The following is a 24,933-nucleotide window of genomic DNA, read 5'->3' as shown; positions in this document are numbered from 1 at the left end:
CGTGAAATTTCTGGTTTTGTACTCGGGAAACGCTCGCAGCGGCGACTGCATCCTAACTTCCACTCTCCTGCTGATTAGCAAAACAAAATGACAGGATTGTCATCAGCGTTGGCCTACTTTATCTCATTGCACACATAAAAAGAGACAGGCCAGCAGATGATTGCTGCACGTTTCAGCAAATATCTTTAGCTTGTTTAATAGCAAAGAACATCTGTCACCTCCCAGAGCCCTCCTTCTCTTCTGCTTTTCTAACATTAGCAGCTTATAAACTTTCTTCATCACAGTAGTTGTATTGCTTCTTTTTCTCTCTCTGTCTGTCCCCTATTAAACCAAGCACTAGCATGTGACCATGTTGTTGCTTCTTCTCTGTCTGTCCCCCATACAATGCACTAGCATGTGATCATTTTATCTTTTATCAGTGCTTTTTCTTTGTGTGTCCCCATTAAACCATACACTACTACAGTATGTAACCATGTTGCTGTCTTGTGTCATTGCTTCTTCTTCTCTCTGTCTGTCCGCCGTTGAACTATGCACGAGCATGTGACCATGCTGTTATCTATTGTCACTGTCTGTCCCCCTTTAAACCAAGCCAGGGATCCAGACTAACTTTTTAAGTGGGAGCACAGTGGCCCTTAACTTAAGTTTTAGGAGCACAAGCAGAAAATTTAGGGGCGCACACCGAAATGGACTTGCAAAGTAAATGTTCACATTTCCTCTCATTTTGACAGCAGTACTGATAAATACTTGAAGAATAAATGGCAACTGTCTTCTGTAACCACCCTGTTTCTGTCTCTAGCTTCTGGAATTGTCCATCCATTTTCCTCCGCTTATCCGGGTCCGGATCGCGGGGGCAGCAGTCTCAGTAGGGAAGCCCAGACTTCCTGGTCACCGAGGCGTTCTCAGGCCAGCTGTGAGACATAATCCCTCCAGCATGTCCTAGGTCGGCCTTCTCCCGACTAGGCATGCCCGGAACACCTCACCAGGGAGGCGTGCGAGAGGTATCCGGACTAGATGCCCGAGCCACCTCAAACTCATTTCAGCCGCTGGAATTGTGACTCATTCAGCATGAGTTGGTTTAGCCTTGACTACTAGTTGAGTGACGGTGGGAGATTGCAATTAAGTGCTGCTATTTTTGTCAACAAAACTGCAAAAGAGAATGTCAAAGCCATCAGGTGCACAATTTACAAAGAAGAAGAAAATCAGAGGCCAAATATAAAGATATATATATATATATATATGTGTTTGGAAAGAAAAGCTAGTAGAGTAAATGTGTAAAAACAGAGAGAGAAGCGCCACTTGCTGGACACAGCAGGTAGATTACAGTTGTGGAATATGACAGCGCTGGAGGATAATTGGTTCCTGAGAGCTTCACGTTTGATTTTTCTCAAATATTTGGCAGTTAATTTGCATGTTTTTCTCTCGACACATTTCTTGCAACCCTTTTGTGCACTTGCAACAAAACATTTTATGTTTCTGTGGTCACGTCGTAATATCTTGGCAATTTTGACAATTTCAAGAGTGCTGCATCCCTATGAAAGATGTTTTACAGTTCTTTACTTTTCAGATTCTGTTAAATCTCTTTTCTGGCCCATTTTGCCAGAGGAAATGAAGCTGCCTAATAGTTGCATACACCTAATAAAGGGTGTTGATCTCCTAAGGCCACACCCAGCATGTGATCATGTTATATTTTGTCATTAACTTCTTATTCTCCCTGTCTGCCCCTATTAAACCATGCACGAGCATATGATGATGTTGTCTTGTTATGTTATTGTCTGCTCCCTCTCAAACCAAACACTAGCATGTGATCATGTTGTTGTCTTTTGCCATTGCTTCTTGCTCTTTCTTTTCTCCGTCTGTCCTCTCTTAAACCAAACCCTGACATAATAGGATGTTGCTGTCTTGTTGTAATGTTTTCGTCTTTGATTTCTCTTTGTCCCCTCTTAAACCACACACTCGCATGTGATGTTTTGTCGCTGCTTCTTATTTCTCTTCCTTTTTTGTCCCCTATTAAACAAAATACTAGCATGTGGTGTTGTCTTCTTGTTATAGCTTCTTGTTCTCTGATTTCACTGTCTGTCCCCTCTTTGACTAAATGACACCAAACACTAGCAGGCGATGTTGACTTTTGTTATGCTTTTTGTTCTGGTCTATTTGTCTGTCCCCTTTTAAGCCACTGGAGCTCTCAGTGGCATGTCTTTATTTAGGTTTATAGTTACAGCATAACGTGTGTGGGCATGGGTCACGGCATTGATAGAAAGGATTTAACAGCTCAGTAGCAAAGAGGATTCATGCACGTGACAGAAGTACAAGCAGAAGCGCTTCCACATAAATAAACACAGGTGTACAAAATTTGATGAAGTTGCAGAAACAAGAATGAAAACCGTGCTTTTTAGCTAATTTGAGCGTGCCGATTTAGAAAATGAGGTTTTGTCGTAACGGGTCACAATTGTTCGTAAATGTGATCATATTTTTTTTACTGTTGCACGCTGAAATGCATAAATTAATGTGAAGCTGTGAAGACAAAGGCAGGTACTAAGTAATGGATATGGCATAAATTAAGCACAGAGGAGGAAATAAAATTACTTAGAACATACTGTAATTTTATGGTCACAGCTTCCTTATTTTAGATTGGCGGGAGTGGTCAGCGTCCGAAGATTCACGTATTAAACTCCAGCAGTAGTCTGCTATCATACTGACATTCCATCTTCCGCAATAGCTTTTTCCCATCACTTTTGTCTTGGTGAAATCTTGCCTTATGACAACTGCCAAGAGAAGTGAAGCTCAACAAGACAGAATATCCCTCCTGCTTCTAGTGAAATGAACCAGTGAACCAATGCAAAGTGAGCAGTTTCAGCAAGAATCTGGCTTTCACAGCTTCAAGCCTAAAGAACGCAGATCAGAAATTGGTTTGCTTTACTTTTTGTGTATGCTATATGGCATTTTTAAGCTTTTTAGGGGGAGTGAGCATAAGATTACCAAAAATGAAGGCTGATACGAAAAAAACGGACATCAGATTCAAAATCAGCACCCCAAAATTAGCCAAGGGGAGATTTTTTGTTTCAGTATAATCAATCACTGTAATTAATGAGCACGCTGGACTTGTAATATGCAAGTTGGCAGCCAATAAAGTCCTACTTGGGCACACACACTCACAGGCTGCTCGGCCTGCTTTGATGAACCAGAAAAAGACAAGAGCCAGTCACATGGTCAACCCTTGTCCCGCGGAAAGGCTGGCCTTCACTGCACTGCATAAACCGCCACATGTCACTCATGCAAAAAGAGCTTCCACTATCCAGTGTGCAACTGAACACGTGGGAAGACGAAAAACCGCAGATGTTAGCACACATGATCACCCTCTTGATTGTTGGGAGGAGGGGGGTTCACCGTCACTGCTCAGTGCCCTCAGCTGCTCATGCATAACACAGGCGCCCTCCTTACGAGCAAAGGCCAGCGAGGAATTTGTGCATGTGGTAAGATGGCAATCATGCCGCACTGCAGGATGTTGTTTGGCATCATGAGCACCATTCTGACATTTGACACACTGTCAGAGGTTAGGGAGGGTACCCAAATACTCTCAAAAGAACTATTTGGCACCCTCTCGGTACGGTTCGAATGGTACCTGAAGGCTGTTGATTGGTGGACAGTGAATGAAGAAAGATGTGCAATGTTCCCTGTGTGCTCTTCCTCTTCCTTGCTGAACTGATTGGTGCCTTGCTTGCCGTGTCACCACGCTATCATGACACAGACAGTTTCACAGACAGTTTCACATGACTCTACGTATTTATGGAAGCAAAATATCTTACTCTTGAACCGCTCACAAGATGGAGAACATTTGTCAAAACAAGCACCCTCACTTGCCCCCCTCTCAAACCATGTACTGGCATATGATGATCTTTTATCAATGGTCTTTTGCCATTGCTTTTTGTTCCTTGTTTTCTCTCTCTTCCCCCTCTTAAACCAAACCCTGAAATCACATTTGGTTTATTAGGGTCTTTTTTGTTGTTGTTTTTGGTTTCGGTTGTAGTTTTTCTTGTATGTGATGTCATGTGTTCATGTGTATGTGATGTGTTCATCACAAACACATGAATGCACAGGCGACAATGTGCAGGGATACGGCGGGAGACAAATATAATGCCGAGCGTTTTGTGAGGTCATATTTTTTTTCAATGCACATTGTTTTGAGAAGCCAAACTCTTTACTGAAATGTTCCCAGCAACTAAGTGGAACTACGTTCTTCATCACCAAAATCCGACCGGAACTGGACTTAGGAAACCAAGTGGGCCGTAAGTCGCTGTTAATGGACTACAATGCTGACGGGGATGTCATACAACTTCATATCAAAAAATCAGAACTATCCCTTTAAGCACACACCTTTAGGGGACTGACAAGCACACGTTAGTCAAATTTGAGTAAGACTGGTTGAAAAACATGGCCGCCATGAAGCAAAACATCTTTGCAGGAGTACGGGGGCGGGACTTGTCCATAAGTAGGCCAGTCACGGTAATCAATAAATCAATTAATCACACAATAAACAAAAAGAAGTCGATAATTTTGCCAGCCTCGATAAATTGACATGTGTGTTTGTTTTCCTCCTCTCTCTTTATGAACAGGCTGGATGAGAAGAGGGTTCACTCTGCATCTGTCTGTGTGCGTTGGTTCTTTAGTCGAATGAACGGAGAGACTGAACCCTCCTGTCAGTCATTCGGTCTCTTTGTCCCAGTAGGTGGAGGCGAGGCTGAGAGTAAGTGGATACACACAGCGTCAAGCTAGCGTCGTGAGCAAGCAAACTCAAATATGAATGAAGACACAAACAGTGGCAATTCTGGCTTGATTGACGCCCTTGGAGAAACAATGCTGTGCCCTCCCGCCAAAACAAATTCACCTCATTACAGCTTATGAACGTGCATTGTGTTCTGCTTCCTGATTGGCTAAGGGAGAACCCACGCATTGTGTCTGCATCCTGATTGGCTAAGGGATTGTAGACCATTGTCAGTCAGTCTTTTCCGTGCCTTCTTGTGCACTACAGAATGCGTTCGGCTTGCCAAATTTACATAAATGTTCAATCGCTAGCAGTGTGACTCTGAAGTGCTGTATGTTTGCAAGTTTTATCCCCAACAACACCCACAATGTCGACGAAACGTTCTTGCAAGCACTAGCAGGTGATGTGGTCTTTAGTCATGTTGCGGTCTTGTTGTCGCTTCCCTCTATGCCTGTCCCCTCTATACCAAGCCATGCCATACATCGTTATTGCCATTATGTTCTCCTCTTTGTCAGCCCCCTCCGACCAAACCAATCCAAGTACTTCCAATTGCAATAGGAAGTACAACAGGAGAAGGAGAAGAGCACTCTTCTTCTTTGGCATAGTCAACAGAAAAGAGACATTTCATGAGCAACTCTGTTCGCCTTGTTGTGATCAAAGTGCAATTGTTTGGCTGCTGGGGAAAGATGCAGCCGTTTACAGAACAACCGGCCAACACCAAACTACACACACACACACGCGCACACACAAAAGATGCACAAACACTGTAGTATATAAAGTTGAATCTCGAATTGAAGCAAGCTGATGAGTGGAGGGGGGGGTTCTGAATAAAAGGAGACATCATGTAGCATGGAGTAGTATTTTCTGAAGAGTACTTGCAAATGCTGATTTAGAATAATATAGGCTGTTTCTTCCCAATTTCTATAAAGGTGTGACTCACTGCTGCCTCTTGTGGGGGAAAGTAGTATAATCTGCTTACAAGGCAAAAGCCATCATTCGTACATGTTTTACCTGTTTATGCTTCACATGTACTACATAAGATGTCTCCCCTCCCCGTGACCTAATATCACACCTCAGGAAGAATGACCCGCACTCACGCAGCGCTGAATAACGTTAAAATAATAAGAAAGAATAATCAAAATAATAAGAAGCAACTGATGGAGACGTGCTGAATGAGCCCAGTTTATCATTTCACTGACTGTGTTAGACCAGAGTGTCATACTTTGCACTTTACTTTGTTCTTATATGGATGTTTGTGCCACATAGAAACGTGCTACCAAATGGTATCATTGCTGTAAGTCATAAGTTGCTGTTGCAAATAAGTATGGCACTTTTTCTAGAACTGTCAAAAATAACTCGTTAACTAATTTATTTCTGTAATTACTTAATGAATGTATACGCATCATGGCAAGCCATGCCTCTCCATTATGATGACAGACGGTGGCACAGTGTATTCTGACTTGAACACATCAACAGCAGTGCAATTCCATCTCAAGTCCGTTCAGCCTCAGAACGGGACTTCCTCATTGTCGCTACCGTGAGATGCATTCAGAGGTGGGTTTTGAGTCCGGGAGGCTTGTACAGCTGAGCGGTCCGAGCCTTCAGCTCCCGGATACCCTCTAGGAGATCAGCAGGTGCCTCCTGGTCCCGCAGCATGCGCTCATACTGAGTGGCCATGTCAAAAAAAAAATCCCTAGCGGTGTCTCCGCGGGGGTCATTCTTGGTTGGTTCATTCTGTCACGGTCTTCTGAGCTGTCGAGTGCTTGACCCCAGGTATGCAAAGACAGGAGGCAGAAGTGTGCACATAAAAAATATTTAATAAAACAAAAAACACTACTAGGACAGGAAAACGGAACAAAAGGTGACAGGGAAAAAGCTCTGTGACAACAGGCAACTGGAACACTAACAGGTACATGGAATGCTCAGGTGATAGCACAGGCCAAGCACAAGAAGTGAAAAGGCAAAGAGGGCTTTTAAACCCATCTAATTGCAATTGCTGCCAGCTGCAGCTGCAGCTTCCCCCCAGCAGGAAGTGTGACACACAAAAATAAGAGCGCAGGACAGGAAGTGCTCACTCCTGTCCCGTGGAACATTAGTTGTTGTTTTTTATATTCCAACTATTTCAACTTTCTTCTTGTACATTTTGTTCTCGTAATTATGACTTTATTTTTATAATATTTTCACTTTATTCTTGTAACCTTGTGGGAGGGAGGGTGTCAGGTTGGCACCCTCCTTCATTGGTGTTTCGATGATAGGCCCACTGGAGGCCCACCTCCAGAGAGCTCACCGGCAACACCTGGCAGGTGTGTCCCCCTCTGCTTTGAGCCCAGCTAGGGTCCTTGAGCTTGATCCATAGCCACTGGCTGCTTCTTTCGGCCGCTTCAGAGATTGATCTTATTAGTTGCTTGCCAATTTCAACTAGCATCTTCCAATCCCAGGCCATGGCTAGCTGTCCAGCTGCTGGTTCCGTAGTGGGGTGGTTAGGCTGTCCCTCCTGAATGAATGGTGGCACGGAGATGGAATTGGTAGCTCTCAGGGGCAAGGAGCTGATGGTGTTCCTCTTGCTCTCAAGGGCTGCTGCCAGAGTCATAAGGACCTGATTGTGCCTCCAGATGTAGCGGCCTTATATGAGGCTGGTCCTACAACTGGTCAAGATGTGTTTGAGAGTCGCTGGGTTTGGGCAGAGGGCGTAGGTTGGGTCCTCGCCATACCACTGGTGAAGTTTTTTTGGGGATGGAAGGACATCATATGTTGCTCTTATGATGTACAGCAGGGGTCACCAATGTGGTGCCCGTGGGCACCAGGTAGCCCCACACGGCCACATGAGGTGCCCACAAGCCTGCTTTTCATTCAGGTTTTCAGTTAATAATGAAAGAACAGTAGAAAGAAATGCATTCTGAAATACAAAATGTGAGTTGTGGACACCAGCATTTTGTTCATGTTCTGGTAAAACAAGTATATTCGCTTTTTTTGTGTTTAAAATAAGCTCTGAAAATAAATGTTACAAAAATGAGTAGCTCTTGGCCATTTTCATTTTGTAAAAGTAGCTCTCACAAGGAAAAACCTTGGTGACCCCTGATGTACAGTAACTGTTTGCTTCCATTTCCCAGAGCTGCCTCCATGTGAACTTTAAAAAAATCATGTTTTTTTTCTTTAACATTTTAACTTATGCTACTAAAATGTCGGATAAGAAGATGGATGGATGAATGGGCTACCAAAATGATGGTATTTTTCTCATGATATTACAATATTATTCTTGTAAAATTAAGATTCCTGTTACAACTTTTTTCTCTTAATATTTTGACTTTGATTTTTTTGTAAGGTTTCATGTTAAATGATACTTTTAGAATGTGCTGTGGGCCGTAAATGGCCCCCGGGTCACATTTTGGACACCCCTGTGACACATGATAGATGATAGATGAGAAAATGAACGTCCTCTCATCAAAGGACGCCCCTGAATTCCCTCAGAAGGCCTTGGCCTACATACCAGGCTCTCCAAAGCGCCTCCTTCTCTGACAGACACTCTTTTTTTCTTGCTCTTTTTTTCCCCTTTGTCACTTCATTTTCTCAGCCTGCCTCTTGCCTGTCACGCACCCCCACTTTCACATCAGTCCCCATCTGTTTGTGCCCAAACATCCCCCGTCTGTCTTTCCTTTCGTCTCCTTCTCCTCCATTAACCCCCCCCCCCCCCCCCCCTCCCGCTGCAAATTCACAGCCCAAGAAAAAAACAACAACCTTTGACCCGCTCAGCGCGCCGTCTTTTGTATTCATGGCAAGTGTGCGTGTGTGTGTATGCGTGTGCATGGTGGGTCATCACAGCGGTTGCAGTTTCCTCCTGGACGGATGGAGGTTACAGTCGGCAGCAGCAAGACAGCCAATTAAAGACAAACACTGCAAGAGCGCGCAATTGCACTGTCTGCACCCTCAGCTTTTCCATCCTTGGCCACATACACAATAACTGAAGGATGGGGGGTGCACTTTTCTGTATTAAAAAATCAATCCAATCCAATGTAGATCAAGATGTGCCAGAGAGTACAATCAAACATACATACATATGATGCCAATACCTTATTCTCTATTATTGTTTGAACTTTTAAAGTCAAACATGATCATTTAATCTACAATTGTAACTCATTATTTTGGTTATTAACCAAGAATTCCCAATTAGTGTCTTTTTTTATAGTTTTAAAATAAATGTGTGCAGATGCTGAATTTGTTTTGTTTAATCTCCAATTGAATTATTCCTGATTATCCAATTACGATTCAGATACATCAAAGTCAATACACTATTTTGACATTTTATAAATAAACAATTTATCATTCTGATTCTTTGAATTGAGTCAATTCAAGCAAATCACTATTGTAGATGACAGACTGCTATTTTGATTAAGATGTTTACAATTTGAATGACATAATTCAGGACTATCCAAATCACAAGTCAAAACTTTATTTTGTTTCACGTAGCAAACAAGTACAAACAGATCCATGCTATACGTGGGAGTTGGTTCTCTGCCTCCCAGTGAAGAAGAAAACCAGCGAGTAATTGATACGGCCATAAAAATGTATTTTCTCAATAAGTTCATGGGTTACATAAATAATGCTAAACATATATCTATTTTGCTAAAAGTAATTAGAAGTTGTTGTGATGTATATTCATGGTTTATATAGGTTTGTATTATATGATACTATTAGTTAGATGCCATCCACGTTGAATTACCGCGCAGGAATGCTGTAAATTTGATTTGATAGATTTGGATATTAATGGTTACTTTGCCAAAATGTGATTGAATAAGCTTGAAGCACTTTGGGTTGTAATGGCTGAATGTGTTGAGATGGAGTTTATTTTCTCTCATTACAGTTTTCACCACACATATCCATGAAGACAATTAAACGCTGCATTTGAACTCCAAGGTCTTCAGTTGTGGTTTACCAACATCTTTGTTGAAAACACTACAATGTTTATTTTTAACGCATGGCTCCTCCCCCTCCAAGCCCTCTTGCTAGCTTAACGTTGATGTTCTCATTCAATTTCAGATCAACATTTGCAATAAAAGTGACTGTTGTAATTACAGTGGGACCTTGGTTAGCATCATTAATTCGTACTTGAAGGTCCGACTCTAACTGAAACGACTGCTAACCAAATAAATTTTCCCATAAGAAATAATGTAAATCCAATGAATCCATTCCAGAAAGTCAAAAATGTTAACACAAAACACGTTTTTATGGTTTTACAATTATAGTTTAACATGCAGTAAACAACTGGAAATGCATTTGGAAATTTGTGGGAATTTTTCCAAGTGCCTACTAGGCTCCTGTTGAGTGCACAGGTGCCCGCTAGGTGAGGATGCAGCAGCAGCATTTTGGATTGAGCAAAGCACCAATGAGTCTGGTTCCGGTGTGAGAATACGGGCTGAAACAGACTGCGCAGCTGTGTGAGAACTTTCCCTCTTTGGGAAAGAGTATTTGGGATAATCCTCTTAATCATTTAATTAAGCAATGTGTGGGAAGAGTTTGAGGAAGACCTTTCTTTGTTCCCAGTGCACAAAGCAAGGTCAAAAAAGCATACTTGGATGAGTTTAGTGTGGGAAAACATCTTGGGGATCAATTAGGTCAATTAGATCAGTGACCTCTGACCGTACAATTGGACAAAATATTGTCACAGAGACACTTCAAACTCTAGTAGAAGCTGTTTTAGCTGCTGTTTTCTTCAGTAGATGTGATCGCCACTTGTCCCAATACTTTTGTATTGGTGTATATTCCAATCACATCAGCTGCGCTACATCTCACAAGCGAGTCCAAGCTAAAGCTAGCATGTGTGGCAAGCTGTTGCACTTGGTTTGCCAGTGAGGGCAAGCAGGCCAATCTTCAGTCTCCATGCCAAACTTCTTCTTGTCCATGAAGAGCAAATGCAGGAGAGCCTAAGTCTCGAGGGGGCAATTACTACTACACAACAACAACAGCGAGCACAGGCTAAACAGGGGGAAGCATCAATAATACATCACGGCTGCCATCTTGGAGCGTGCAAAGGCTCTGCTGGCCTTGCAGAGCTTCAGCCTGAAGCTGCAGGACTCATTTCCCTGCCTCACTTCTTCTTGCATGCTGCAGTGTTAACCCAGGATGTCAACTTGAACACATGTATGGCCTTTCATCTGAAAGTCATGCCAAATATTCAACAAAGTACCAACATGGGCGCATTCTTCCTGCACACCATGCATTTTCACCCCTGAATAAGCTTTAGCAATCTTTAAGTTTTTTTAAAATGTGTGTCCACATAAAAACAAAATGGCATGTACATTAACTTTAAAATCAGCCCACTAGTCAAAACAATATTTGACTATCAGTTGACGATGGAGAAAAGCTAACAATTCAGATTCGACTAAGAAAATCCTTAGTCAAAGACAGCCCTACATGTTAGCATCTCCAAGGAAGACCACACGCTGTCATTTCTTTATGTTACATCCTCTTTCACGTTGTTTTTGTAGTTCAACAATGAGGACTAGAGCACATAGAAATCATCTTTTTATTCATCTTCATCTCCCTGGTCTGCCAATCCAATGAACTCCTCGATTCTATTAGCCTGCGAGTCTCCTATACTTGCCAGGTGCATGGTCTACAAAAGCAAATAACCACCGGGGTATCTAATTAGCGTCGGGTCAGAAAACATTGGCATTACCAGCTGTGGCTGGAAGCTACCTGATGAAGTTTTCTTCAACTCCACAAGATGGCAGTAGCTTGCAATATGTGGTCAGCTTTATCTACCCCTACATGCACTTAAAATGACAACAAACACTTGTCCACTTGTCCTCCTGTATCATCATATTCATGCTGACACTGCAGTTTGCTCCTTAGCGCTATTACAACATTGGCTGTGTTGCTGCTGTGTTGTGCAGTATACTTGCAGATAAATGACCATGCAGTGAAAGAGAGATGCACTTTCTCATGCACTCTAAATCATTATTGAAGTTACAAAGTAGTTGTATATTAAGAGTTTTGACATTTAGGAAATAAAAGCCTGTATTTAATTATCACCCATTTCCAATTAGCACTCCATCCTCTTTGTGCTTTAGTTACATAAACAGCCCGGCTGTAACGAGAGCGTTTATGGTGTGTGGATAATCAAAGGTGTGACTCAAATGAGGATATTACTGTAGTGAGTCAACAACCAACGACAGCAGTGTTTTCACTCAAAGGCCTTTTAGGGTGAGCCTGTGATAAAGTCAGGAGTGTGAAAGTAACGCATTCTACTTCCTGTGCCTCCATCCCCAAAATCAATTCTAGTTTGCTGACAATGGTGGACTCTTGCAGTGACCCACTTAGCCCTGCCGAGCTTTGCTAACAGCCACGTGTCATACACACATGCGGTGCAACATGAATGTCATGCTTGCTAAATGACAGCAATAGAATGAATATGCATTATTATTATTACTGTATCATTATTACATTCTGTATAGAGACATTATTTAGATAATGAATAACCCCTGCATTGAATATGCAGCTAAGCACATAATATTTATACCCTGGACAAAATTAATTTCAATCTTTAAGCCATTTTCTCATCTTGTGGCTGGAAAAGACAAAGTGGCAAAAGGCTGTGAGGTGTTGGATTCAAGTATTTTTCTAAAGGAAGTAAACAAACAAATTCATTTCAACTCTGTGAGGTAGGGGTGTCCAAACTGTAGCCCGGGTGCCACTTTTGGCCAACAGCTTGTTTTTTATTCTGAAAATTGTATGATTTCATTACGAACTAGAAATTTCGGCTCTTTTGGCTCGACTCACTAAAAAGAGCCGGCTCTTTTGGCTCCCTAGTGTCTCCTCCGATTTTTTTTGTCGTCTTAGAGGGTCACTGACGTGATTTTTCAGCTTTGCTTAAATATGTTCTATATTGTTTGTAAATATATGCTACGTTGCTACGTGTGCTAAGTTCACATATTGTATAGTAACCACTATGCCACCATAACGACAAACATTCAAAGCATTATACATGTTATAAAACTTACTTTCAGAGGGATATGTTGGGCCGGGGGTAGGCATGAAAAAGGCTCCAAAGAGCCCTTTAGGTTCATTAAGAAGCTGATTTAAAACAATAATTGAAGGACAGGCAACTCCAAGGTAATTTACACTTACCATTTTGTGTTTGAAGCCGACCAAGCTTCATCTCCATGTCTTTTGTCATCGGACAGCTCAGCATCAGACATATAGTCCCACTGGAGGTGGTTCCAATAAATACGGCTTAATTCCATGTTCTGCAAGTTTTCTATTTAATCCCCCGATGTTTTCCTCCTTGAAAACTAATGACACAACGCTCAAGTCTTTGCTATAATCACTGTAAACATCTTCTATCTCATCCATTCTCTCGTGTTTGTTTACTCTGGCTGCGCCTTCCCCGACGTGACTTGGGAAATTCCTCTTGTCTAAGAAGTTGAGCCCCAAAATAGCGGACGGCACATACAAAAATGTAACTTTTACCAATTTAACGTTTGCTTTTGTAAAAAAACAAACAAGGCAGAACATAATCACGAAAAATATAGAACATATTTAAGCAAAGTTGAAAAATCATGTCAGCGACCCTTTCAATTAATTTATTACCAAATGATGTGTATTGTGTAAAATGAATTAGTAATGTAAAAAATACATGACATCAAAGGTTTATTATTTAAATGGATTTCTATAAACCTCAATGAGCAGCTACAAAAATATATTATAATGTTATATTATAAATAAAATACAAAAACAAAGACCCATCTCAATAGACAAATTAAGTCAAAATAGGTCAAATCTCTTCATGCAAATTTCTCACAAACAAAGGGGCTCCAAGAGCACCACAGGGTGTGTTTAACCCCGGCCCTCCCCCTGTTCGGTGTGGACACAGAGATGCTGCCACACATCTTGACCAATGACATTCGCATTTAACAGACAAAAAGATGAGGAAAAAACTAATCGGCTCCCAATTGGCTCCCGTCGTTAACCTGTTTACCTGTGTTAAAAGCCAGTCCACAAAGGTAAGATTTCAATAAGGATTTAAAATACGGTAGATGGCCACCTATTCATGGTTTGTCATTCGCCTCCCTGCATATTTATGGGTTCTTTGTTTTTAACTCTTTCACTGCCAAAGACGTCTATTGACGTGTCTCTGACGAGTGGCTGCCGTCTGGATCGCTCAGCAGCAGGGATTCATCCCCACATCCAGCAGACCCCACCGTCACTCTGCTTGAATTTGCTTCTCTGCAGAAAAAGCTCGCTTTCTCTGTTTTTTGGTCAAAATCAGGTGTTTTTGCTGAAACTACTACTATGTTCTACCGCCAATATCTAAAGACCCAAAAAGGTTAAAAACAAAGTTTTTTTTCTGATGAAAGAAGAGAGTCTAAGGTTTCTTTAGATAGTTTCAATGTTTATGTAGTCCTAAAACTCAATATTCTGTGGGTCTTGAAAGTTCAGAAAAAATGCCCAAAAACTCTGGCAGTATGGAGCTCTCTGCTCTGAACATGGCTGGCAGTCAATGAGTTCATTTTTAAAAGTGGTTTGACAGCTCTATCTGCAGGAGAAAAACAGTGCTGTAGTTATGAATCCAGCAGAAGGCACTTCCAGCAGGAAGATGCTTTGACAAGACATGATGTTGGCTAACTGTAAGTACAGTGGTACCTCGGTTAACGTGTTGTTAAATTGTTGCTAAAATTTTGCCTTGGCTTGTTTAGTGTCCAAAATACCGTCCTGTTTGTTTATGATCACGCGGCCAAGACGAAACTTGGGATACTTGCACGTGATCGCACAATGTATTATGGCTGCGGGCCCCGTTTAAGGTTGTTTATATCAGAGTTATAGAGAGAGATATGACATAGCAAACATGGACCGCACTAAAGAGAAAGGCAATGGACCGTATCGAGACAAGGGTGCATGACCTCAGAATTTTATGGCTTAAAGAGAACACCGTCGGCATTTCAGCGGTATGTAAATATGATATGAGTGGCTCCGTCATCGGCTGTGATGCATGCTACTCCGGTTCCCACATAACAGTGTGACTGTGTATAGCAGTCACCTGTCCAACGCGGCCAGCGGCCACCCATTTTGTCTCCCTTGGTCAATATCTGACCGCATATAGCGGCCAAATTACCGACTCAAGTAGAAGCTTCATGCACGGAAAAGTTTAGTTTTTCAATCAATGAAGCCGTCGTGTGTAGACTTTAATTACTGAGTCCTAGCTCAGTTACAACTTTCTTCAATTAATACTTGACTTTATTCTTATAAAATCACTGCAGCTTTTTCCATTTTTGCTGTTGTTTTTTTTAGTTTTTCCCTGTTAAATTCTATTTTTAGAATGTGCCGCTAGCCAATAAAAAAAACATGGTCCCCAGGCCGCACTTTGGACACTCCTGGTCTAATCTAATACTACATCCCAGAAAAATGACTTGGAGTTACACTATTGGAATGACTCTTCAGGAAAATCCATTAATAAGCGACTGGTGGTCCTGAAAGCTATGCAGCTTCTGTACCACAGATGCTTGATCATTTCACTGATTGGATTGGTTGCCAGCATTATTTCATTGGATTCTTATTTGTGAATTTATGAACACTAACTTGTCTTAGTCGTTGATAGTAGGAGAACATGTTATTTTACTTGACTATTGCACATCATTTTTTAATGACTAGTTTGTTGGGACAAAATGTTTCAAGTAAATATGACACATTTTATATAACTTGTATTGCATATTGCAGTATTTTGCACTAGTTTATTTGTAAAAGGAAAATCATGTGAAGCGTCATTACACATTACATTAGGCTGATATTTGTAAAAGCGTCATTACACATTACATTAGTCTGAGGGAAGAGTTGCTGTCTATATCCAATATCGGTAATGAAGTGCCCGACAATATTGGCATATTGGATATCAGTAAGAAAGCCAATATGGAGCATGTTTATTGAAAATGAATGAAAGCGGCCCCCACACTCTTCCGTTTTTGTGTATGTGGGCGTTTGGACACGTGTGCTACAGCGCTGAATGATTTCAGTCTTCAAGCAGACAATTGAGTCTTTTGTTACTTTTCTTGTCTTGTTTCCAGCTAAAATGAGAAGAAGGAAAAAGGTGCGCTAAAGAGTACATGTCATTTCTGGGGCTCTAATGCGGAGATAGCAGAAAAATTTCTTCTCTCCCCCATGGAGGACATGAACCTCTCTGTCCCAAATGTTGAAGTAATGCATCCAGCCTTGAGCAGCTAAGAAACGATGCTCGCTTGCTTGCTTGCATCATTCCCACCAAACGCTGCTTGCTGGTGGCGGAGGTGGAAGGCGCTCAGCAGCCCCCGTCATCCGAGTGAAGCTGATGTTGCAGCAAAAGCTCTCCAGCTTCCATTTCTCATTCTTTAACCTTTTCACATCCTTCTCCGGTCTGTCTGTGGCCAGAGGAGGCGAGCCCCGCACTCACCCCAATGTGGCGCTTCAAAAGACGAGAGGCATGAAATTACTATTCAGCCCGCGCCTTTCGCTTTATGGTGAAAATCTATGACTTCAGCAGTGGTTCCCCAAGCACGCAGAGCGAGGTGATGGCGCCAAGGGAATGCTTCGGGAGATGCACCCGCTATCACCAGCCCTCCTCTGACATAATTGTTTCCAGGCCCCACTCTGACGGAGACAGCGCCTTCAAAATGACTTGGAATCCAAACGGGGAAGACTGCTCCTCCATCGTCTCTTGGGTTCCAGCAGAACATTTGGACTTTTAATGAGGCCTCTTAAAGATGGCCTGTCGCTTTGAGTTTGAGGAGGATTCCATACTGTAACTGGCAAGAGACCGCCGTGCCTACGCAGACGTCATCCCTTCTTAGATGGCCTCAAATCCACCGCCGCGATGCCTAATTGGGGGAGCATTGTGTCTGGCTACCCAGCTGGCTGATTGCAAGTCATAATGGAGGCTGAAGAATGGCTTTGTCGCTGCGAGACGACGATACCGCCACATGAAATATTAAACATCTCGCTTGCGCAGCTGTTGCCAGAGCCAGCGTGGCAAGAGCAACACCTTGTCACTTCTGGAGAGAGAGATGGCGCCCGTTCTCCTACCGGCGACCTCGTCAGAGTGCACTTTGCAGCCCCCATATGCCCCAAAACTGTCTGCATGGTCCAGAGATGGTCCAGCTGGGTCAGCTTGGATCCTGAAATATCAGCTAGGTATGTCTTACTGCCAGCCAACAATCGATCAAATTAGCTACATTTGCTAATTGGGAAATCAAGCACGTTAGCTGAGTTCTGCTTGATTGATTTGGAAATGATGGCATAATAAGAAATATGATGCGAGATTTTGCCATCATTTAAAGGCCATATTATTTTTGCAGCGCTCATTAATTTAAGTAGCTCACGAAAGAGTCTTTTGAACAAATTAAATGGCTTTTTTTGGGAAAAAATTGTGCTATTTTCTTGTGAGAGCGTGTTCCTCTCGGTACGTATACAGTACATAATAAGAGCAAAGACGCCTCATTAGAGAGGAAAGCTGAAGCCAGTTCATTCCCTTCCAGCGAGACAACATGCTGCCAGTCATGTTCAATAACACGCCTCCATCTCCTTTACACTGATCTCTGTCTCGCTCTTTCTCTCTCTCTCTCTACTGCCTGGCCTCCGCTTGATTGCAGGATATCAGTCTGGAAGATTCTGGTGTCAGACAGGCAATCATGGCCAAAGTAAAGTACTTTCCTCTCCTGCTTTTGGGAGGAAAAGAGCATGAAATGTTAAGTGTCTGTCTTCAGTCTCTTTCCCTCCACTCAAGGCTTTCCCAGGTGCCGCTTCTTCCTATACACCCCGCCCCCTTTTTTTGACTTTTGTTACTTTCCTTATGTCAGCAGAGCAGTGGCACAGCAACGAAGATTGTACGGCAAAAAATTGCATCACAAGCTAGTCTGTTTGCCTGCATATCATTCCGTGGACTCAAGTGGCCAAACAAAGAATCCCAGGCGCTTGTGATTCAGTCTTGTGGTGTTATTACCTCCGCCAGGTGCAGCGGACAGCGCAAGCGGTGATCCGTTTGTGTTCAAAATCACTTGGACTTGGATGAAATTTTCAGGAATTGTCGGAAATGGGATATGGAAGAACCCATTAACTTAATGGATAATGGAAAATACACTGAAAACAAGTAAATTTACCTTAAATTAAGTCTTTGAAGGCAACCCCTCATTGCTCATAATAACACAGTTTAACTTGTGATTGAAATGTTCCGCTACTATTAAAGAGACTAGTGTTAGACAAATAGATTTTTAGACTTGTGTGGTATCTTTTAGCTTGATTGACATATTCAGTTCATTTGGAGCTGTTAATACATACAAATATATACAGTATAATCCTGTCCTGTCATTGATCTTTCTGTTCATCAAATACATTTAAATAAATTTCAGACATAGTTGCTAATGGTAATTAAACACGATTAATTAATTTTAAAACAGATTATCTGATTACAATGTTTAATCATTTGACAGCTGTATGTAGATTTCTCGTTTGGAGAAAAGATGTATCGCGAGAACAGGGCAGCCAGAAGCCAAGCAAGGCTGTGAACTATGGCATTGCTGCTATGAATGATAATACAGTAATATGTAAGTGCCAGTGTGAAAGGCATTACTGGACGCACACTTGAAGTGCTTTATGCACACTTTGCAATCCAACCTACCGGGGTGTTCCCAGCGTCAGCTTGCTACTTGATGATGTCCAAGCAGAAGCTTTAGGAATTCTACATTTGATCACCTTTACTTAAAAAATTGCCAAATCAACCCATCTTGATGTTCGGACTTGTCTGCACCCTTCATCGCAGAGTGCTTCTATTGATGCTCGTTGCATTTGGCCAAGCACCAGCTTTCAAGTAGTATAATGTATGTATATGTTCCATCCATCCATTTTCTATACCGCTTCTTCCTCATTAGGGTCGCGGGGGCATGCTGGAGCCTATCCCAGTTGACTTTGGGCAACACCCTGGACTGGTCGCCAGCCAATCGCAGGGCACATATAGACAAACAAGCATTCACACTCACATTCATACCTATGGACAATTTAGATTAGAGACCAATTAACCTCACCTGCATGTTTTTGGAATGTGGGAGGAAGCCGGAGTACCCGGAGAAAACCCACACACACACGGGGAGAACATGCAAACTCCACACAGAAATGCCCAGGGGAGAATCGAACCCAGGTCTTCCCGATCTCCAAGCTGTTACTGTGATCTCCAAGCTGTTACTGTGTTGGCCAACGTGCTAACCACTAGACCACCGTGCGGCCCGGCCCAACATATGTATATGTTGTTTTATGTAAATGCATGCATGTTGTTTTTTATTATAATTTTTTTAAATGTATTATAAATATCAAAGGACAGCTGGACAGCCCTGACGTAACAGTGAGCTGTATTATTATTATTATTATTATTATTATTATTATTATTATTATTATTATTATTATACAGTATATTATCACAACAGTGGTTTATTTGGCAGGAATAAGCGGCATAGAAAATAAATGAATGGTTTATTTGGTCTCAAAAAATGTTGACAAAAATATCTTTGACCGTCAATTTGTGGGATAATAAACATTTCAAAGCGCACCTGCATTCTACATTCTACTCGTCGCTGATTAGTTCCCTTACTGCAAACAAAATGAACCAAATTGTGACATTAAACGTGAGATACGCCCGTTCCACCCCACCTTCCTAACACTGATCCCTAAGTCTTCCAATACAACGTCTCTTATTCCTCATCGACATCCTTGTGGTGTCCAAATGAGCCGGAGCTGGTCTACAAAGCGGAATGCTAACTCTGGCTGCATTATTCACGAACACACGCTGTAGGAGCAAAAGCGCACTTAAATCACACGCTATTGATTGGGAGTGCAGTGGTGGAATGCAAAGGGTCGTCATAATAACAAGCTGGCTCAAGCATAACAGCCGCTCGCTACAACCTAATTGATGTCATTCAAGCTTACTGCTTTGCATCTGCTTCCATAGTTTTATTGGTTTATCACAAATCTTCATCCAATCCCTTGCTCAATATCCACATTTCAGCCAGTAAGAGCTATCCCAAAGCCAGGGCTCCAGATTGCGACTAAAATATGAGAAATTGCGAGTACATTTTTCATCTACTCGTACATGTCCGACCAGATAAAAGTACACCACTTTGTCCTTTATTACTGTGAGAATGAAAAACAGTCTTTAAACTGTGGAGTCAATTCATTCATGTGATCACTCACGTTTCAATTGCATCCGATCGACTTTTCTACCATATTTGTTTACCGTAAATCACCGTGTATAAACCGCACCCGTGTCCACACCCCCATTTTCAGGCTCACGGCGGGGGAAAAAAAATGTTTAGTTCATAAATGCTTGCCAACTCTTTCATGTCAAATCAACATGCCTAAAGGTACTAAGCAATTTCAAAAAGAAGAAGAAAGGAGAAATCTGAACTTCGGCATCTAGATCTTTAATATTATGGCTAAGCACAGATTAATAAAAATAATAATAATAAAAAATCTAAATAAAGAAATTTGCAATTTTCAGAGATGTTTTGATATCTTATCTTTCACTGCTTCTCTTTTTCTCTATTATTTTATTGCATTGCTTCAGTGTGAATTTGAATAAACGCCAACGTTGCATTGTATTTTACATTGGAAGCGTAGGTTAGCTTCAGTGTATATAGAGATGGTTTCACTGTGTGAAAATACACACAGCCGTCAGATAAGTTAGTTGCATACACAAGCATTTTCAGCAACTGTACAGCAGAGGGCGCTAAAGTCAAAGCAACTGTCTGACCCACAGACGGCTATTCTAAAATGTGCTTCTCGTCAATTTCTGCGTCTGGTCACAGACCTGTCATCGTGTACAAACCGCACCCCGATTTTTTGCTTCTTACCAGTGGAAAAAAAGTGCGGTTTATACACGGTGCTTTACGGTACACATTTCTTCCGTCTTTCTGGCGGCAGCTAGCTAGCTAGTGTTATCCGCCTAGTCTCTGGTCCACGGACTCCAAATGTAACTTTTTTTTTTACCACGGTTACACTTTGTCTAAAGCAAACAAGCAATGCGGTTCATTCGGAGCTCATTTTTGCCCCACAGGGAAGCTACAAGTGGCTGTCATTCATGGGGTACGTGCTAACTTACTTTTTAAAGCGTCACTTAACAATATTGCTCTCTGCTCTTGCTCTCTCTGCTCTGTTTTTGCTTCAACTCTTAGTATTTATTGTAATGGTTCAATTAAGACATTATACCTGTATTTAATGACAAATGACCACAAAATAGCATAAAGGCAATGAGCACACTGTTTGAAGATGTGCTTTGTAAATAAAGTACAGTGAAATGTTGGCAGTCCCATAAAACACAAACAGTGCTGACAAACAGCAACGCGCAAATGAGCTAGTTTGCTAACCCTCATTAACTCCTAAACAGGAAGCAAGGAGACAAACACCAAAGAAGGCGAGCCGACGTGCGTGAAAACAGGGCGGTATTGGAGTTAATAGTATTCATCAGTAATACAGTGAAAATGAGAGGAAATGTGAACGTTCACTCTGCAAGTCGATTTTGGTGGTCTAAATTTTCTGCTTGCACTCCTAAAATTGTAAGTTAGGGACCACTGTGCTAGTAAAAAAAAGTCAGTCTGGAGCCTTGAAAGCTGCCGTGAACATCTTAAAACCTGACATTCATTCCATATTTCATTGTGTGCCGCTCAGCCAAGGCGCAGGACGTCATGCTCACAATAAATCTCTGAGCGCAGCCAAACAGCCTCTGAACAGGTTGACCACACTTCCCAATTTCAATGTTTTACCGCACACAAGAACCACAATCACGCATCATGGAGGACACGCATGACATACGGCCCTACCTCGATTTTCATGATTAATCCAGTCCAAAGAGTCCGTGAAAAACCCAATCGTATGAAAACCCAATCCATTTTTGCCATAGGAAATCCTGTAAGTCAGAGCGGTCTTCTCAGAAGATTGATGCTTAGACTACTAGCTTGGCCTGTTGAAGTACAGTACAGGCCAAAAGTTTGGACACCCCTTCTCATTCAATGAGTCCTTATTTTCATGTCTATTTACATTGTAGACTCTCAAAACTATGACTGAACACATGTGGAATTATGTACTTAACAAAAAAGTGTGAATAAGACATACAAAATATGTATTATATTTTAGATATACTGTATATTTTATGTCTTATAATTTTTTTGCTAGCACTGCAAACCCTTGGTGTTCTATCAATGAGCGTCATGAGGTAGTCACCCGAAACGGTTTTCGCTTGACAAGTGTGCCTTGTCAGGGTTACTTAATGGAATTTCTTGCCTTATTAATTGGATTGGGGCCATGAGGTTGTATTGTGTGTCCAAACTTTTGGCCTGTATCTACTGTATCCTTGGGGGAATCCTGCTCTTGATGCTTCTGGTTTAGTGATGGTGTTCCCCAGGTATGCCTGCTACCTTCGCCTCCGCTATTCCAACTACTCAAATGCGGGAGTATTTTACATTACAAAATCCCACATTGTTTTTGGCTATTTGATTCTTGCATGTGCCGCACAATGGTCTAGTGGTTAGCATGTTGGCCAACACAGCAACAGTCTGGAGATCGGGAATCGATTCTCCCTTGGGCATTTCTGTGTGGAGTTTGCATGTTCTCCCCGTGCGTGCGTGGGTTTTCTCCGGGTACTCCGGTTTCATCCCACATGCATGTTAGGTTAATTGGAGACTCTAAATTGTCCATAGGTATGAATGTGAGTGTGAATGCTTCTTTGTCTATATGTGCGATTGGATCCCCATGGTGTACCCCACCTGTCGCCCGAAGTCAGCTGGGATAGGCTCCAGCATATCCCCGTGACCCTAAAGAAGAGGAGCGGTATAGATGGATGGATTCTTGCATGTAAATAAGCTGATATGATGAAATAAATAGCAAATACAACGGAAAAACAGACTTCTAACGTGACAGAGTTTTGGGGTCATAAAATGCAATTCTGTTTTTAATATTGCTTTTAACTTTCAGCAGCTTAGCTCTGGAACACCTGATGGTGTCATGCAAGCTTCAAATGCAACCCATGCCAAGAATAGAACATCCAACATTTGTGTTTTGCATACTTCAATTAGATGTCTTTTCATGAATAACGATACTGCCATCTGTGGCCAACCCAGCGGCGTTTTGTTGTTTTAGGATGAACTGACTCCAGAGAGCCTCCGGTGTTCCATTTAGCCAAAAAGTTCATTTAGCAAAGCAGGAAATATTAACCCAACTGCCGTCGGGGAGCGACGAGCTGACTCGCTAAGCAGATCCTCACACTTGTTTTGTTTAGTCTGTGAAGCCCCCTGAATTCTCATAAACATGTCCACCCCCAAGTGCTCCACAGCGGCATCTGCTGGATCCGGTGGGTGATTCAGGATTCCTACGTAAGTGACATTTCTAAATTCCAGACTTTATCTCGAACTGCAACAATTAATTGTCAGTTGTCCAATTAAACAACAACTATTTTGGTATTCAATTCATTCATTTTCACATTAAAAATGTGAAAATGCTCTGATTTCAGTCTCTAAAATCTGAATATTTTTTAATTTCCTTAGTCATCCATGACAACAGACCTATTATCTTTGTGTTTTAGGCCAAACAAGGTATTCCATACCCATGCTTTTCCAGACCTGGAAATTAATACAAGTCTAATTCCATACTTTTTCATACTTGCATAGAAAACCTGGGTGGGTCATTGCCCCACTACACCCTAATGCAAGCATTCTGTAACAATGCAATACCTTGCTTTGCACTTGTATCCACATGTCCACCAAAATGTAGTAGCTTTGTTTTTGGTCCATCTGCCGTCCGTCTCAAAGTTCTGCTAACTAACAAACATTCGGCAATCAAAACCTGCACTTGGTGGAGGTGATGAACATCGAAGTGCTGAAAAGCAAGGGCTACTAATACAACAGCAGATGTAATATCATGATCATGGGTCATGAAAACGGATATTTATTATAGCCCTTGTATGATATGCATGCTTTAATCACATATTGTTTATCGAGCAACGTCGCTGCTGTAAAAAATAACCTGCGGTCAAAATCTAGCCACAGTCTTTCTTGCAATGAAATAATAAAGTGAATGGAATAATGCCGCTCAAAGCCAAATCCAACTTTTCCAACCTAAACGGGCTGCTGCTGGGATCTTTGTAAGACACGTGAAAGCCAATAAGGGGAGCTGCTGGATGGGAGTCGCTGGTGTGGATCACTGCACACACGCGAGAGCGACAGGCTGCAGAGATGCACGTTGCTTTGCATGCTGGACAAAAAACCTTTACAAGGTGATTAGGAGAGAGAGCCCCCCCCACCCCCCATTAATCACATTGATTGTTTTCTGCTGGCAAATATAGACAGGAGGCTAAGGTGGTGGATGATGCGCCGCATCTCCCGAGCCTCTCAATTAGAGCACAGCGAATGCAGCGGAGGACCTCTCTGCTGGCCTTACTGATAATTAGCAAGGACAGGGAAGTATGCTGCCAATAATTGTGACGAATGACAAGGATGGGGGGACTCTGTCTGGTTTAAAAATACCTGCTGTTTATTGCAGCACAGTGTGTCAATAAAAATGCTCCTCATTAACATGCAAATATGACAAATATCAAATGTAGTTGTGCATCTGCTATCTACCTTATGGTCCATGATGCCGCTGTAACCATACAGGGTGCGCGGGTGAGGCACGGCCTGCCTGACGGAAGCACCGGTGGGCCGCCACAGCTGTTCTTGACGCCGCGTATCATTTACGTCCCTGCCGGCGCCGTTGAAACTGCCGCTGTAAACCAGGAAGAGGCTGGCGCACAAGAGCAGCACGAGAAGCATGGCCACACCATGGCGCTGGCAAAAGAAGCCATTAATATACAATATTAGACATGCCCCTTATTGGCTTGCTTACCAATATACCGATTATGTCCAGCATTTCATTACCAATACTGATATCGACAGCAGCTCTTCCCTCATACTGATGCCATGTAATGAACACATGATGCTTCTTTTACTGTGATACCACAAATAAACACAAAAATCAGCAGAAAAACCCATACCAATATGATCCGATATCTCATTTTTATGCCAATATCGGCCGATAATATCGTTCGGTCATTATTATTGGATATCACTAATACAGTGAAACCTTGGTTAGCATTAATTCGCTCCAGAAGGTCCGACTCTAACCATAACAGACGCTAACTG

General features: G+C 42.1%; 1 protein-coding gene across 3 annotated transcripts in view; it reads right to left on the bottom strand.

The window, feature by feature from the left end:
- Positions 1-24,933, bottom strand: part of st6galnac5a (ST6 (alpha-N-acetyl-neuraminyl-2,3-beta-galactosyl-1,3)-N-acetylgalactosaminide alpha-2,6-sialyltransferase 5a) — a 46,610-nt gene that overhangs the window by 17,893 nt on the left and 3,784 nt on the right. For all 3 annotated transcript variants that reach the window (XM_054754472.1, XM_054754481.1, XM_054754463.1), the window contains exon 2: positions 24,376-24,579. In XM_054754472.1, coding sequence (XP_054610447.1) covers positions 24,376-24,579 — 204 coding nt within the window. The remainder of the gene's footprint in view (positions 1-24,375; positions 24,580-24,933) is intronic.

This window comes from Dunckerocampus dactyliophorus, chromosome 2 (assembly GCF_027744805.1).
Source record: "Dunckerocampus dactyliophorus isolate RoL2022-P2 chromosome 2, RoL_Ddac_1.1, whole genome shotgun sequence".
NCBI lineage: Eukaryota > Metazoa > Chordata > Actinopteri > Syngnathiformes > Syngnathidae > Dunckerocampus > Dunckerocampus dactyliophorus.
Note: the sequence above shows the minus strand (reverse complement) of the source record. Positions and strands in the feature narration are given on the sequence as shown.